This window comes from Panthera tigris, chromosome D2, assembly GCF_018350195.1.
Source record: "Panthera tigris isolate Pti1 chromosome D2, P.tigris_Pti1_mat1.1, whole genome shotgun sequence".
Taxonomy (NCBI): Eukaryota; Metazoa; Chordata; class Mammalia; order Carnivora; family Felidae; genus Panthera; species Panthera tigris.
In genome coordinates, this window is record NC_056670.1 from 57642967 (window position 1) to 57660355 (window position 17389).

Genomic DNA, 17389 nt, shown 5'->3' on the forward strand with positions numbered 1-17389 from the left:
GTTGGCGAAATTTGCATATGAACTGTGAATCAGATAATAATTTTGAATCCATGTTACATACACACATATACACATCTACATACATATGTACGTACATATTCATACACGTACACTCTTGGGAACAGGCTGAAGCTCCAGGTCACAGCTGGAATTTCTTCTTCAGGAAAACTTCAGTTCTTTTCCTAAGGCCTTTTAACTAATTGAGTGAGGCCCACCCAGACTATTTTGGATAATCTTCCTTACTTAAGATAAACTGATGATAGACTTTAATCATATCCACAAAATACCTACACAGCAATGTCTAGATTAGTATTTGACTGAAAAGCTGGAGACTATAACCTTGCCACATTGTCACAAAAAACCTGACCATCCCATAATCCCAGCATCTACCCCAGGGCCCCTACCTGCTCAGTACAAGTTTGTGCAGTGAAATGGCTCATTCCTAACCCCAGCACCATTTTCCCAGGCAAACCTCAGTGTCTGATCACAACCATTCTACTGTCAGCAGGTGGTTATCAAGCACAGTGCAGGAAATGATTCCAAAAAGGCACAGCTCTACAGATCCCCTAGTGAAGGGAGACGAAACACAGCCAGATGAGTGCAAGACAACTTACAGGTGCATTCCCACTCGAATGTCTAAACCACCAAGTCCCTTTCATCTTCTTGTAACTACCTTTCTCAGGTTCCTCTTTTCTAGCTGTGACAGCCCCTTGGCTGGAGTGCCTTTGTCTAGCTTGCTTCCCCTCCAGGTTGTCCTATGTCTGGGCTGTTGGTGGAGTTGTCCTCAGACATGACTTTAGTCATCTCCCTCCCTGCTTAAGAACCACAAGAGCTCCTCATTAGCCAAGTCAAGTCTAGACACCTCTGCCTGGCTTTCGGGCTCCCCATAATCTGACCCTCCCTGAGTGACACGACAGCTGTCTTCACATTGGTGAAGGGCTGTCAGAGAGAAGAAGGATTAGTCTGATTCTTTGCTGCTCCAGCAGGCAGACGGAGATCATAGGTGGAAACTACAGGGAAACCTTGGTGCCTCAGTACAAAGAATTCTTCTCCTCTGTTTTTAGTGTGTGAATGTGGGTTGCGGGGGTGGTGGGGTAAAGGTTGTGTTTCTGGACCTCTGACGATGTAGGGAATATTATTGTGTGCAGCACCCACAGTACTTGTTCTCTACGTACCGGTCACAGGTGGCAGGAAGTCACAAAATACTGCACATCCAGTCCCAACATCAATCGTGTGAAATTTCTGATAGTTTCAACAGACTATTGTTTACCAAGCCTCCTAAATCAACGAATGGAGACAACAGGAGGAATATTTTAGATTCTCAAGAAAATACGTATTTGTTTTGAATGCCTCATGTTTGTGTGGAATGTTTGTGTTAAAGAGAGAGGTGGGAGCCAAATTCTGTAAAGCCCTGTCGGCCATGGTGAGGAATTTGGCAACTGAAGCAGGGCAGTGACATGATCCTAGAATGGAAGCAGGAGACCATGAAGAATGAACTTTCGAACAGCAGTGAACTTGGCAGCAATGTCACGAATGGCCTCCAGCAGAGATGAGCTCCCAGACACAGGAGTAGGGGTGGGGAACCCCCTGTCAGGGATGCTGCAGAGTGAAGTTGGACTCGAGGAGGTATGCTGAGCAAGATGACTTCTAAGAATCCAACTTCTGACATTGTCCCCAGGCCAGCCTCCCCTGCCCCAGCCTCGGATCTCTAGCCTGGATCTCTGCAGTGTCTGCAGAGAGGTGGTGCCAAACCGTCTCCCCGCTCAGAACCTTCTCGGCACACCTACCCTGCTCTCCTTTTTGTCCTTCGGATTCTTCATACCCACAGCAATGCTCTTGATAATAAATTATTACAAATGTGCAACAAGCGACTGACAGAATAAGCTCTTGTACATTCATATAATGGAATGTTGTGTAGTTATTTCCATTCAGGTGATGCAAGATTTAGCGTGGAAAGATGGGCACCATATACTATTATGGGAAAGAAGCTGGTTACAGTGTGACTTGAATTTTAAATATTAACCAAAAATGCATAGAGAAAATACTGGATGATGTATACATCAAAATGTCATATTCTCTGGGTAATGGGATTAGAGCTATTTTTCTAAATTTTATAAAATTAGCGTGATTTGACTGGTACCGGCTTTTATGAAAGTATTTTTTAATTCTACCTTTTATCAAAGCCACCTCTTTCCCTGTAACTCTGACCTACACTTACCTTTTCTGACTCTAAATCTTGTTGGGTTTTTTTTTTTTTTATGTTTATTTTTGAGAGAGAGACACAGAGTGTGAGTGGGGGAGGGGCAGAGGGAGTGGGAGACAGAATCTGAAGCAGGCTCCATGTTCTGAGCTGTCAGCACAGAGCCCGACATGGGGCTCGAACTCACGGACCATGAGATCATGACCTGAGCTGAAGTCGGACGCTTAACCGATTGAGCCACTCAGGTGCCCCTATATTTTGTTGGTTTTGTATAATCCGGTACATGGTTGTAATCTGTTTTGTGTTATTCTAAGATTGTTTCATTCATGTTAGTTTTGTCTCTACAATTAAGTTTCTCTGGCTAAACTGGTTTGGTCCTTGATCCTTAAGGTACCACATGACTTAACTGGCTTTCCAGAGAGGACCTAGACTTGGGAATGCTCCCAACTCCCATAGCTCTCATGGGGATTGGTTCCTGACCCCGGGATTCAGGAACCAAGAATGTTCAGCCCTATCACACTATTCCGCCTCTGTCTCCTCTGGTGATTGGATCGAGAGACCTGAAGAACCTGAGGGGCTGTCCGAATTTTAACCCAACTGTTGTTCTCCAGCAGCCAGGGCACAAGTGGAGATTGGAAGGTGACTTTTGCATTCTTTTCTCGTTGCTTGTGAACAACATTAGAGCTGAGAGAATCTTTAGTGACTATCATTCTTTTAGATTACCTGTATCCTGTTCTTGAGAAATGGCCTTATTGCCACAGTGCCCACTGTGCTCTGGATACCCTGCTAGAACAGGAGCTTTGTAAAGCCGACTGCAGGGACAGGTCTGGAGAGGCATCCCTTTGTTCTTATGCCTCATCTGTGCTGGGAGGCAGCTACTCTCTTACATTTTTACTAGCAGACCCTCTCAAATGACCTTTGCAATGATTTCAGCATGCTCTTTTTACTCCATAGGCGATTCAAACTCCAGTGACCACAATTTAGGACTGTTAACATCTCTCTTTTCCATCACTAAACCAGAGGGGCAGCATGGCTTCCTTAAATAAGGCTTAGAACAGGAGACCCTGCTGTTTTCTTGATGGTTTTTTTTTTTTTTTTTTTTTTTTCCAAGTGCATTCAGACGTGATTCTCCATAGAGACCTGAAGGGCTGTCAGGTGGAAGGAAGGACAAGATTTATTCTGTAATGGATTTCTATTGCTTCTACGGCCTTAACACTGCTCTAGTCTGGCACTTTCTCTGTCTCCCTTGCCACAGTCCTGGTCAAGACCACCGTGCAGCCATGCCTGCATGACTGTGACAGTCTCCCATCAGGTCTACCTGCCCGTCCGGTCTTGCTCCTCTAATCCTTTCCCAGAGAGCCTAAGTGATCTGTTTAAATTGTGAATCTGATCACACCACACCTCTGCTTAAAATCTGTAATGCCTCTGTGCTGCCTTCAGAATAAACTCTAAACTCCTTAGCATTGCTTTTAAGACTCAGCTCCTGCTTAGCTCTCCAGGTGCATGCCTTGCCCAGACTGCCAGTCCTACCAAATCCCTTGTGTGCTGACCCTGGACACTTCTTATTCTCCCTTACCTCCAGCTCTTTCTCCTCTCTTCACCTGTTAGTTTATTTGCCTTCCAGGCGTCGCCTCAGATGTCACTTCCTCCAGAAGCTACCCCCAGTCACCCAAGGCCAGGCTGGGTATTCTTATGCATGTTTCTTGCCATCTTACAGGTACCTGTTTACATCTGTCTTCCTCTCCAGACAGTAAGCTCCTTGAGGGCTGGGATGGTTTTATTTATCACCATAACCCCAACACCAGTGTCTGACAGACACTCAATAGTTATTGAATGAATGAATGAATGAATGAATGAGTGAATGAATGAATGAATGACAGATGACATAACAAGGATGACAGATGGACCTTCTTGGAGGTAGATTTCCACTCTGTGCACTGAAGAACTTGCTAATAACTGGTAATATCCAAAAAAGGGAACAGACCAACCCACAAAGCAGTTAAAGTCCTATCCCTGCAAGTCTGCAGACACAGCCTATGTGATCCTCGGGAGGGAGCTTCTTCAGGGGATGGCAGGTTGGGGTACGTGCGCTCCACTCATTTCCCATCTGCCAGAAGACCCAATTAGATTCACTTCTGAGAGCCAAAGATCTGGGTTGGGGTATCAGCTCTGCATTTACTGTGAGAACTGGGGCAAGAGGCAGCCTCTCTGAGCTGTCTTTACCTGTGAAATAGAGGTGATGCTTGCACTGCCTACTTCACAGACCTTGTGAGAGCAAAGCATAGTCACACACGTTAAATAAAGTACTTTGTAAAAGCCTTAAGGCCCAATGAAAGGTCTGATTATTTACCACATAATCCTTAGGTCTTGAAGCTTCACTAAATAACTCTTGTTCTGCAACTACATTAGAAAACAAAGTGCCGTGTGCCAAGTTTTACTCTGGCAGGCCGAGCTGAGAGAGCAGAGAGGTCTGCCTCTTCTGTGCTGTGCCATTGTCCCCTGGAAAAGGCAAGAGTGGGGATCAAGAACACCTGTTTAGCTAGGATCTGTCAAAGGCCATTGTTCCTGCCATCAGGGAGATTCCTTGGAGCTTAATACTAAAACGAGGGGGAGTAGGGCTCCAAAGTCTTGAGTCACTATGAAAACGAGCAAGAACCCAGACTGCAGACATATACAACACACCTTCCTCTTGGACCCCTTGACTGATGCTTCAAGTCAGAATACTTAAAAGCATTTCACTTCCCCTTTGGCATAACAAATCCAATGAAACCATTTAATTTAAAGGCTTTTTATTAGGAACCAGGGGAATGAGCTGCTTGTCCCTCTGTAACAGTCTAGAGTAGGTCATCAGGCCCAGGATGGAGAAAGGTTATTAGCAAAGGTACTGTGGTGTGCTTTGCTGCACTTGCTTAGGGCCTGGAAGGAAAGGTGGCGGCAACGGAGGCTGGCAGGAACTGGTGTTAGCCAAAACACCAGTAGCCTGGGGAGAACCCTCTACCTTCCTTCCACCTCCACTCAAGGCCGGATGGAGCATGCCAGGAGACCGAGAACGTGGCTGGAGCAGGCAGGACGCAGCAGTGCTGGACCCCTGGCTGCATCGTGTGCTACTTCACTTCACTTGCCTGCCCTCCACTCTTCTTGCCGTTTGGTGATTAGGTATTTGAAGAACTCATACACAGACCATGCGATGGCTGTGGAGGGGATCTGGTAAATTACTCTGGCCTGTACCCCTCGGAAGTAGGCGGTCACACCACCTACTTGATACACCGTCCTGAAGGCACTAGCCATGCCTGTGATATGTCCTGTGATGTTTGAGTTCAAAGCCAAGGATTCCTGGGTGTTGAGCAGTGTTTTGCAAACGTCCAGTGGGGTTGTGGCAGCGGCAGCTACGGCTCCTGCACAGGCTCCAGAGAGAACGTGGGAGCTGGGGTTGTACCGTCTCTGGGGGTTAAAGTGCTCCTGCAGGAATTCATAGGTCATGAAGTGAATGGCTTGGAAGGGAACATTCATGGTTAGCTGGGTGGTGTAGCTACGATAAAAGGCGCCGGCCCCTTCATTTTGCCACACTGCCCGTACACAGTCTGTCACCCGGTGGTATGGGGAGTTGTACATCTGCATCCTCTGCTTGACCACTGGTAGTGCCATCAACAAGAAGAAGGAAGGAAATGATGCCAGCAATCAACCGGTGAGCAAGAGTGTCCAGATTCAGAGTCCCGAGTCAGCGGGTCAGCCATTGGAATGGAGAGGGGAAAAAAAAAAAGTATGAGTGAGCTATCAGTCTAATAAATTAAAGTTTCCCTTTTTTGAGAGAAGGGGATAGGAGAAGGTTGATAAAGGGCCAAAAAAATAACAGACTGACTTACAGTAGGATTTCTTTAAAACCAACCAGTGAACACACAAGATACATCTATGGTTTAGAAACTCCAGTAGATTTTCTTGAAAAAATTACCAACCTATTATGATCTTACCCTTTCATAAAACCCCAGGGAAGAAATGACTCAGTGGCAGTGAACATGATAATGAATGGATAGCCCTAACAATCCCAATCCTCAGGTATGCAGAGCACCCAACTCTTATGACATGAGGATGGTTATCCTCCTCAGGAGAAGGGCTACCAGAAAGAAAACACAGTTCTTAACCAAGAAGACTGTGGCTTTAGTTTCCAAACATCTACTCTCTTGAGTAGATAACATGGTATGAGCCCTGGATCTTCAGCTTAGCTTTGGCCCTTTCCACACCATGGCCTTGCCCAGACTGGTAAAGGGCTGGAGCTTAAAGAGCATGGCAACTGTGCTATCCCTTCACGTTTGTTTGAGTACCTCATTCTCCAGCTCAGAAGCCAAGATCCAAGCAGCCGGGCAGGAACTGAGCTCTACAATTTACCCTTTCATTCCTATTTCGACTATCTTCATTCTAATAAGAATGGCAGGATTTTTAAATGTCAAAATCCATCTTTACCTCTTTGAAGAAAAGTGAAATACTCTGTTAAATTTTCAGATGAGATCAAATCCACTACAAAGAGGACTTCCGAGAAAACCCAGGAATAGGCCAAGTAGAGCCATATCTTTTTTCAGGGAAGCCCCAAAGATGAATTAAAGCTCAATGAATTTGCTTCCTAAGGGGCTCCTCCTACCCACTGACAATATGGGGGGGGCGCCCTCTACTGGTAAGAAACGGTAACACAAAAGGATTTCCCCCCCCAAAATGGCTGGGATGCTTCCTGTCTTTCCTCCGCAAACCAGAAATAAAGGAGAAGCCTAGAGATGCAGGTGCAGTGGCCCACAGGGGGAAAGGTGGAGGAATCATTACCTTCTGCTGGATTCATGGCTGCATCATGCAGTAATGTTGCTACACAACCGGCCGCACCTGCAAAGGAGAAAACAATCGCCATACATGAGGCCAGAAGAGGACAACTGATTGAGGCACCAGAGTGAAGGGAGTGGCTAGGCTAAACAACAGCAGGGAGAGGGAACCCACTGCTCTCGAGCCCCTGTTCTGAAAAATGAAGATATTTGTTCCCACCAACTTAGTAAGGTTACCAGTCTACATTCTGTATGTATAATAGGAAGGCCAAAAGAGTCAAAGAAAACAACCCAGATTTTATAAAGACTTTTCTGAGAATGAATGCACTTTATGCCCCAAACAGGAAGCAGGTACACTGCAGCCAAGGGATGCCAGCACCAACTGCCTCCAGTGGAGGGAGAACATGAGGGGCGGTGGTCAGATCTGCCCCACACCATCTCACCTGTCATCCTGCTGCCCCTGTGCTGCCCATTCCAACTCCAAACTCTAACATCTATCCATTTAGACCTTTCCTTGAGGTCCTTAACCACCATATCTCTCAACTTTCCTCTCAGTTTGGTTTTCAATCCTCAAGCATCAGGCTGCTGTCCCTTCCCTTACTTTCACATAGCCTTCAACCCTCTGGTTTTTCTGTGCAGAAGTCTCTTGGCTCAACCCCAATTCACTTGAGGCCTTGTTGTGTCCTCAACAACACAAACTGCCTCTGGTCAGTTAGGATCCTGAAAACGTGATGCAAAGAGCTGGGGCTCCACTAATGTCTTCCTTGGGCAGCTGGGTCACCTCAGATCCTGCCCCAAGGAGCAGGACACCACCCGATTATCAAGATATATACAGTGGGAGTATTTCAATGTGTCTCCACATTACCAGGGCATTAGAAGTTGATGCAGGGAGATGAAAGAAGTCAAGCTGGTAGGTAAGGGAAGATACCGTAACACTTTGTTGAGGTGTCCCAAAAGAGGGGTGGGGTTGAAGCAGCCCATTGTCTGAGAACGTCAGGTTTGGAAGTCCCTCCCCTATACTCTGGCCTACCCCAGCCCAAAGCTTCAGCTCCAAACCATGCTGAGGCTGGAAAGCATTGACAGCAGCAAAGCCCAAAGAGTTGAGAAAGTGGGGGAACCAGCACAGGAAGGCTCAATACCATTGGCAATATGGCTATTGCCCCCAGGGTGGATTACATCACTCAATGTCTTTTTTAACTTTTCGTAGCAGGCAAAATAGAGGGCATGGGCAGGCCCTGCGCCTGTTGCTGTGACGTTTAGCCCCCGCATGGGTCTCCACAGCCCCTCTGTTCTTATAATCCTCCAGAGTGCCTCCAACACATTTCGATAGCGGGCGGCTGGGTCAGGCTGTAGGCTCTGCATCCGGGTCTGAAATTACAGAAAGAAGTGCAATGTCAGTGATGCCAACTTCTTATTCAACGTTGTAACTTCAGCACTCAGGCTTGGGACACTCCTCTGTGGAATCATGCCAATGTGCGGGAGTGCTACCTGGCACCCAGTTTTACTCCCAAATCTATGTCTGACCTTTCCAAGGCTTGGACCTTTTGCTAGTCATCTATGAAGGGAACACCATTCTTTTCTCAAGAATATAACTGCTTAGGAAGTATGCTTGAACTCTGAAATGATTCATAGCCCCAGCAACAAATATCAAGCCTGTTTCAGGAGATATTGCTTTTGTGCCTTAATAAACCCAGGCCAAGAGTTCGTTACAAATAGATTCTAAAGTCAACTATTTACTGTCTACAACATTATGCCTTATTTCTGAAGGTTGATCCTGGGCCTGCTTCCTAACCACACACTATACTGACTAATGAGACGATGGCTCATCCTTTATTACATCCTTGATGATTATCTGACTTTCATGGATTATTTGGCATTGGCAGCTGAGCCTGTAGGTTAAACTCTTGGCAGAAGTAACATTTGTAATCAATGCTGCTCTATTTCTGGGAAAGAGCATTTGCCTTGAGACTATGAAAGGTGGAAACTAACTTTGTCTCTAAAACTGAAGGGGCTCCCAGATTTCTAATCAAAACTGAATGAATCCCCAAACTGGCATCAAATTAAATCAGTCTCTGTGAAACAGAATCCATGGAATTTCCAGAGGATTCAATGATTGGGACAAAAGTACATGGCAGACACTTTGTATAATGTTCCTGGACAAAGTCTGGTTGGGATTTGGGAAATGAATCTCTTCGAAACATTCACCAAATCACAGACCCTCAGAGGGAGGTTTGTCTCCCAGTGAAAAACTCTTGTCTATTGATCCATTTCAAGATTAAGATGGCATGGAGACTAACAATATAAAATCAATGTCCAGTGCCTGGAACAAAGTAAGCACTCAAGATTTGTTTGTTGAATGAATGAATGAACAAACGAATGAATCTTAGCTGTGTCTGCACCAATTCACAAAGTAAGAAGCAGACTATTAGTGAGCCAGAAGGGCAATTTATGCCCAAGTATAGTTTAAATTCCTACTTCATTCCAATTACTGGTTCAGTCTGGATTTAAAAGCTTGAACCTTCCTTTTGGCCAACTGCAATCCAAGAGTGTTGTCTCTTGTCAAAAGCATGAGGGAAAAAAAAAACTAACCAGATCAACAGGTCCTAGTTAGCTGTAAGCAATCCACATTCCTCTAGTTATTTTCTCTTGTCTGCTACCAACAAAGAACTGGAAAGTTAAAAGGTTAATTACTGTAAATGCAATCAGAAATACAGTTACCACTTATTACAACTTGACACATTCATTCTACTTCTCAAAAAAAGAAACCCATAAAGTTCCAATAAAGCATGTGTTTACAGATCTTTCCCATCACTCATGGGGTATAAAATCCATCAGAGGAGTTACCCAGCGACTACAGGTCTTTGCTGGCTACAGCTGCTGATAAAGATAAACTGATCCTGGTGGCTTAACAATTATGTGTTTCCATTGGTTTGTTCAAAACTGTTCTTGCATAGGGAGAATGTTCAGAAGCTGTACTGCTCTGCTGAAGTCACTAGCATTATCTGGACAACCAGCCTTGAAAGGTCTGGCCTCAGAGATGTGGAACGTTTCACCCCCAAGAGAAACCTGGACTGTAGGTATCATACATACCCCTAACTCTAATTCACGATTCTACTTACACCCTTATGGAGAGGAACCAAGCATAAGCTATGCCAAATACAGAAATGAATACGGCTCCCCAAATTTGTGGGCCAATAAATCTTTCTTTTGGAGAAAGATCAAATCTCTAAGAATTTATGAATAGCCTTTAATATAAAAACCACTAGCTTTGAAGAAAAGCCAAATAAACTAATAGGTTAAGTGGTTTGGCAAAAAACAAGCCACATTTCAGTCAGAAAGCCTGAGTTTCAGCCCCAGCTTTGCTAGATGTGTGGCTTTGGATATGTCACTTAACCTGAGTTTCAGTGTTGTCATCTACAACATGAAACTAAGAATGGCTAATGGAGCTATTATGGGGATTTGAAGAGTCAGGGCATGTAAAAGCCATTGGCAATTTATGAAGTACTACAAATATAAGGCTTTTTATTGTCTTCAAACATGATTCTAGGAAATATGTGTTTATATCTTAGAATGTATAGATCATGGGAGTGTTGTCTCTTGTGTATGTCATTTCACAAATATGCATGGGCAACTAACTGGTCCTTAGCCACTAATAAATCAGGTTTCGTTTTTGTATTTCTTGTTTTCACTTTATTGTTTTTAATGTTTATTTATTTTTGAGAGAGACAGAGAGTGAGTGGGGACGGGCAGAGAGAGAGGGAGACAGAGAATCCCCAGGGGGCTCCACACTGTCAGTGCACAGCCCAATGTGGGGCTCGAACTCACAAACTGTAAGATTATGACCTGAGCCGAAATCAAGGGTCGGATGCTTAACCAACTGAGCCACCCAGGTGCTCCTATTTCACTTTCAAGTTTCTCTTTGGCTATAATGATTTTTTATGTCCGGCTATCAATCTGAAGTTCACATTTAGGACTGAGCACTATTGTGAAACTCTGTGCCTTGCTTGGCTCTGGAAATCTACTTTGGGGAGGCTGTATGGAAGGCCCGAGAGCCTGACTGGGGTCAAATCATGACTGTGCCACCTAACTTGCTTCCTTTTCTTGTTGTGTAAAATAATGAAAATGGTGTGTACTTCATGAAAACGCTTCACAGATTAAACGAATAAATGTATGTAAGGCACATCAGTTAGTGTTTGGCAAACAAGAAGAGTTGACATTTACTGAATAATTATTATTAGATACAAGAAAGTCAAATATGCCAATGTTTCCATTTCCTAACCTTTCATTGGTGAATGTGTATAGATAACCATTTACATCTGGGGTTTGGCAAAGATTTATTTCCCTTTGTCACGATTACAGAGCCAAATAGCAGCACGTTGGTGACAAGAGGGTACTTAGATGATTTTGAGAAGAGTTCTGACTGCTTTGGTTGCAGAGCCTATCCCTACAGATAAAGTCTGATGTTTGCCTCTGAGGTCCAGAAATGGAAAACTGGGATATGTTTGGGCTCCCAAACCTCCCTATTATGACCATGTAAATAGTTGGCTGAATAACTATGGCCTGGCAAGGTTATGCTAGGTTCCTCCCAAGGATATTTTAAATCAACTTGACCCTGAGAAGTGGCTGGGTAGCACTGGCTTACATGCCAAGAGGCAATGTCAACTTTCATTTGCAAACACTGTGGTTGCTGTTTTGGCTCCAACACAGATACCTGCTTCTAGTCTTAGGGATGGTTGGGCTGCTCTTCTTCTCCACCACCATTTATGGTAAAAGAGGAACTGGGAAACCCTGGGACAAGTGAACTGGGAAGGCCTTTCTGAAGGAAGAGATTTGAATTTTACTTTCATATCTGTACAACAATGTTTAACATCCTAGTGACACTAAATCCTACTGGTCTCACCTAGTTGTTCCCTCTAGTCATTTAAATCCCAGCATTAATGACAAATGAAAATGATTCTTCTAAAATAAGCTTTTGTATTTTTGAAGACTCTTGAGCATTTTTTTCCTCCAGGTCAAATAATTAATTCTTTAATATAGGGCTGTGAGGCATAACTATAATGTTATAGGACTTTTTTAAAACACAAATTTCAAAGCTTATGTAAATGAGTAAGAACTGTTCTTCAAAACAGCTTGGAAGGCTAGAAGTAACTTATTCCACCAGTGCTGTGATTATGCAAAATATTTCTGGAACTCCTCTTTCAGAAGTGTTTCCTCAGTGGGTTTGTCAGCCTCAAGAATAAACCAGGCTCCTTGCTTTCTGCTCCTACCTTCTCTCTGACTCCAATCAGTATTACCCATTTTGATCTCCCACCTTATCTACCATTTTTGATTCTGAATGGTCTGTTACTAAAAAATCGACCACATCTTGTGACAGGACAAAGGTCTGCCCTCTTTAAGGATATGCACCCAAATATTCTAAAGGGATTTCTAACAAAGAAATTTATAAAATGTTTACAGCAACAATAGCATTATGTAAATACATGGAATAAGAAGATAGTCTACCAAGGTAGGACAACACTTCAGTTGACAAGTTATAGTAATATTCCTAAGTCAATCACATTATTACATTGTATTTTTCAAGTCATTAAATAATTTTCATTGCTTTCCTTGATCTAGTTTTCATTTGATACCCATCCTGAAACATAGCACCCTAGACCCTGCTAGCTCCTGCTCTCTACTCACAGTCTTAGTATTGGGAGGTTACTTTACTTTGCAGTTAGATCACATTAACTTTTGGATATATAGCATTAACAACTCACATTCAACCTAGACTTTATTACATAAATGTCTGCATCTTTTTTATTTGTACTTGCCCATTTTACATTTTAATACTGTTAGAGCATTAATGATCCTTTTACTTCTCTTGCAAAGATTTTATTTTTTATTTCTATTCCTCCCAATTGACAAGGGTATTTAAAGTTCTAATATCCATTTTAACCAAGTTCATTCACCAGTTTCAATAGGGATGGCCACTGGTAGGAGTTGCTTTGCAGTGCACTAGAAAACTCCTATCAACTCAATGTCATTCACAAAGCTTAATGAGTACTTTCCCCATTTCCTCATCCACACTACTTATGAAAACATGTGGTAGTACCAGAATCAGGAAGAAGCAGAAGAGGTAGACTTTGTATTTCCCATCTCGGTATTCTCTCCTTTTGAATATGTAACATTTGTCTAATTTGAGGAGAAAACACACGTCAAAGAGCTGTGAGAATACTGTTTGGACTATTACCCCTGATATGTAAAGGAGGTACCACTCTCTTTCTCAATACGTTTACTTCAACAGCCCCCTTGAATTTACTTCTCATTCAATTTAGTCCTCACTTTTAGAGGTTGGTACCTTTCCTAATGCACAAGATTAACTGTAAAGAACAATCTGTTCCCTCTTCACCTAGCTTTCTTCAGAAGCACCCGACTTCTGTACCCACTAATCAGTCTGCTTGGTTGTGGTTGCCATTAGTTTTTACTTTCACAGGAATCATGCCTTCATGTTAATCCTATTTCATTTTCTTCACACTTACATCTGCTTTTCAAAATCATGCTTCCCTTCTAGGCAACTTTCCCCTTTTTGTCAAATTCAGGTGGCTAAAGAAACACACTGTCAGGTTCATCTCTCGTTTGGGGGCCTATGTGCCCCCATACAAAATCCTAATCCCAGTTTAGTTTTCATGTTCAGGAAATAGGTGGGGTGTCATGCTTGCTGCACAGAGAAACCGAAACCTTTTCCTGAACATGGGTTTTCCCAAATCATTTCCAGTCTGGAGCTATGAATTCTGACTGCACAATGACTTCCAATCATTCATGGCTTAAGAGTTAATAAGTAAATCATTTATCTAGCCGAGACATTTCAGATTTCCGTTCTTGCCCCAACACTGTTAAGGGAAGACACAGCAAGTTTCTTGTAAAAGCACTCGCCCAGAGAGCATCTTCAAGGCATTAAGATCCTATTCGGAGTCTGATTCACCCCAGTTGTCTTCACCGTAATCAAATTAGTAGCACTTACCTGTTCCATCCCATCCCACCCTATTCCTGTTTAGTCCCGTCTAGGATCCAGACTTTGGCTGACAGATTTTCTTTCCACAGTCCCGATTCAGATCTCACTGACGGTTAGAAATGGGTCCTGGTTCCTGACTGGGTTCAATTCCCAGTCGGGACCTTGCTTGCATGGCGCATCGGTCGAATCGTGTGGTGGTGGCAGGAGCCAGGAAGAAACCCATGTCGGCTCCGGCTCTTGGCCAGGATCCTGGCTCGGGACAGGACCCAGGGGTCGGGTCAGCCCCAGGTCGGATTCAGAGCCGGTCCAGGTCTCACCTTGACGCAGTCGATGGGATACATCACGCAGTGCTCCAGGATCCCTGCCACGGCGCCCGCCACCATGTGCGTGGTGACAGTGGCTCCAGCCGGCAGCGCCTCGTAGTCCGGGCCGGAGTCCGGATCCTGCCGTACCGGGGGCCTGCAGGCCCCGGCCTCCCCGCCGCCGGCCCCCCGGCCCACGCCCCGCTGCAGCCACCCGTCCAGCAGCGCCGACTCCCCGGGGCTCCGCCCCGGCCCAGCCGCCGACCTCCCCGCCACACCGCCAGCACCCCGCCCCTCCAACTCCATCCACCCGGGCCAGCTGCGGCGCCCACCCTCGCCGCCGCTGCCGCCACTGCCGCCACCGCCCCCCGGCCCCGTCGCGTCCGCCTCAGGCGCGGCCCAGAGAGCCCGGGGCCTCCGGCTCCCGCTTGGCCCGCGGACACGCCCTTCAGCCAGCCATTGGTGCAGCTGCCAAGTTATCCCCGCCCCTTTGCTTTCGTAGGGAAAAAATGTGTGTGGTATTAGAGAAGTGGCCTGTCATTCCTCCACCCCGTGGCGTTGCTACTGCTTAGGTTCCACCCCTTCCCCTTTGATCTTGGAAGCTTCTTGTTTATTGGCTATTGATTGGCCAACATGTAAGATCAACCCGCCCTCCGACTTTTCTGGAGGGCGGGAGAAACTTAAGGCTGAACTTTGATAGGCTCAACCACTCTTGATACTTTGACCGCGGCCATTGGCCCGCATCACGTCGGGATCCGATTGGCTACCGGAAGAGAGCGAAGAGCCCAGGGGCGAGAGAGGCCGGATTTGGGCCCCAGACTGGCGCCTGTGGAGCTCCAGGCGGTACCCTGTGGGGTGGATGGGGCGTGGTGCCAGGCCTTCAAGGTCAAACCGCTGACGGATGCCGTTAGGATCTGCGTTCGAGCGCCCGCCCCAAATCCCGGGATGCGCGGGTCGCGTGCAGGCGGCTTTGGCCCGAGAGCTCTGTTCCCGCGGGATCTCAGGCCGGCGTGAGGTGGAGCCAGCTTGAGCCGGGTATCCCCTGGCGCGGCCCGCGGGCCGTTCCGGGAAGCTGTTGCGACAGGCGGGCGGCGGCCCGTTAGACTGGTCGCATCTGGAGCGATGCCCCCGACCCCGTCTCGTGCAGCTCGCGAGCCGACTCCCGAAGGCCCTGTGCTCCTCAGGCCCTAGCGCGCCTCACCAGGCTTGCACCCGAAGTCGCCCTGGAAACCCCGCAGTTGCTGAATGAATGAGGTCCCCGGGGCCCGCTGTCGCTGGGTCCTGCGCCGAGCCGAGAGCTGGAGGGAGGGAAGAGAGATGTCGAAATGGGGCGGGATGATTCAGAGATGACGACAGGCGGAGAGGCGGGTCTGGAGACAGCTTGCCGCAACAAGCACAGAAAGTACGGCGGCTGTGGAGAAGCTCGGACGTACCACTTTCCCCGAAGCTGACGCGCCGATGACCACCGCTGCCTGGTGGTGACTGCCTTTTGTGATAAGACCGCTCTCCCTCCCGGGCGGGTCCGCCGGGGTTTAAGAGGGGCGCTCTCGGGTGAAGGACAATGCCAGCGAGCCCCAGCCTCGAGCACCACTTCCTGGGCGACGCTGCTGCGCGGGAGCTACACGAGGGCTGCTGGCTAGTCTGAGTGAACGCAGGAGCTTTCCCCGCTCCTCCGTCTGCCCTGCTTCAGTATCCCTTCTCTGGGGCGTGTTTGTACAAGCCTCCCACTGGTTCCAGCTCAGTCTTTCTACCTGTTTTGCTGAGATGGTGATGCAATTGTGAACTTTCCCATCTGGTTACAGCTTTTCTTTAAGGAAGAGATTGTCCTTTTTTTCTCTGAAGCTGGCCCTTCTCTGGGCCTCTGGGAGTTTTTGTTTTTAACTTTGTTTTACTCACCTATTCTGTCTCTCCTCAGCAATGGTTATTAACCTTAGGCTCTCGACCTTTTGGAATATAATGAAGCTACCAATCCTCTTCGCCCCTCCACTTCCCATCCCCCATGCACACACCTGGAGGTCCATGAACTTCAGGTTAAGAACCCCTCTTCTACATCTTTCCCCTTCTCTAGCTCACTTCCCTTGAAAAATGAATAGGACTCACAAAAAGAAAACCACTCAATCCTGCTAGAGTACTAATTCTCTTTACTGCCAAACTACTCCAGTAATGAGTTATGCCTGCTATGTCCTTTTTCTCCTTCAGCCCTACATTTTTACTCCTTAATTCGGTAGTCACAAATGACCTTTTCAAATGTAATGGCCTTTTTCTTATTCCCTCGTGGCCTCACTGACCCATCCCTCACTGAAATTTTTTTCCTCATTAGGAGCCACTTTATTCTACGTTTTAGACTCCTCAGTCTCTGACACTTTTCTACCGACTGAAGGAGAACATTCCTAAAGGTTTAATGCTTCTTGTTCATCTTCACTACCTTAGAGAACCTTACCATTCCAAACCTGCTTTTCTCATTGGACTTATATTTCTTTCATTGCATACTTCTTAACTAAAATTTCCATGTGAACATTCAGTAAATATTTATTGAGTGCCAGCTCTGTACTTGAAGCTGGTGACCCAGGTCACAGTCCATGGAGTTCTCATGGAGCTTACTTTTTCTTTCTTTCTTTCTTTTTAATGTTTATTTATTTTTAAGAGAGACAGTGTGTGAGTGGGAGAGGGGCAGAGAGAGAGGGAGACACAGAATCTGAAGCAGGCTCCAGGCTCTGAGCTGTCAGCACAGAACCTGATGCGGGGCTCAAACCCACAGGCCGTGGGATCATGACCTGAGCCGAAGTCGGATGCTCGACGGACTGAGCCACCCATGCGCCCCTCATGAAGCTTACTTTTTTAATGAGGGAGGGTGATAGACAAAAATACCAGTTAACTCTAGGTATGATTCTGATACTGAAATAGGTGTGATAAAGTGTGACTAGGTGGCTACGTTTGTTGGACTGGGAAAGGCCTTTCTGAGGAGATGACACCATGATAAGTTCTAAATGACAAACCCAGAAAAGAGCATTCCAGAAGAAACAGTAGGTACAATAACCCTGCGGAGAGAACAAGGTTGCAAAAGTGAGTGTGGCTGGAACATGGTGAGAGA

At 46.0% G+C, this 17389-nt stretch overlaps 1 protein-coding gene across 3 annotated transcripts; it reads right to left on the bottom strand.

Annotated features, from left to right (window-relative positions):
• Positions 1-4972: 4972 nt before the first annotated feature.
• SLC25A28 (solute carrier family 25 member 28) lies at positions 4973-15244 on the bottom strand. Of its 3 annotated transcripts, XM_015536684.2 has the most exons (5): positions 14314-14388; positions 9592-9669; positions 8142-8370; positions 7010-7066; positions 4973-5832 (listed from the first exon to the last, which is right to left on the bottom strand). In XM_015536684.2, exons 3-5 carry the CDS (start codon positions 8362-8364, stop codon positions 5315-5317), a joined length of 798 nt encoding a protein of 265 aa, XP_015392170.1. In that variant the 5' UTR covers positions 8365-8370; positions 9592-9669; positions 14314-14388; the 3' UTR covers positions 4973-5314. The 3 variants fall into 3 exon arrangements, with proteins under 3 accessions (XP_015392170.1, XP_015392168.2, XP_015392169.1); XM_015536682.2 differs by lacking the exon at positions 9592-9669 and having other exon boundaries at positions 14314-15244; XM_015536683.2 differs by lacking the exons at positions 9592-9669; positions 14314-14388 and adding an exon at positions 14006-14285.
• Positions 15245-17389: the final 2145 nt, after the last annotated feature.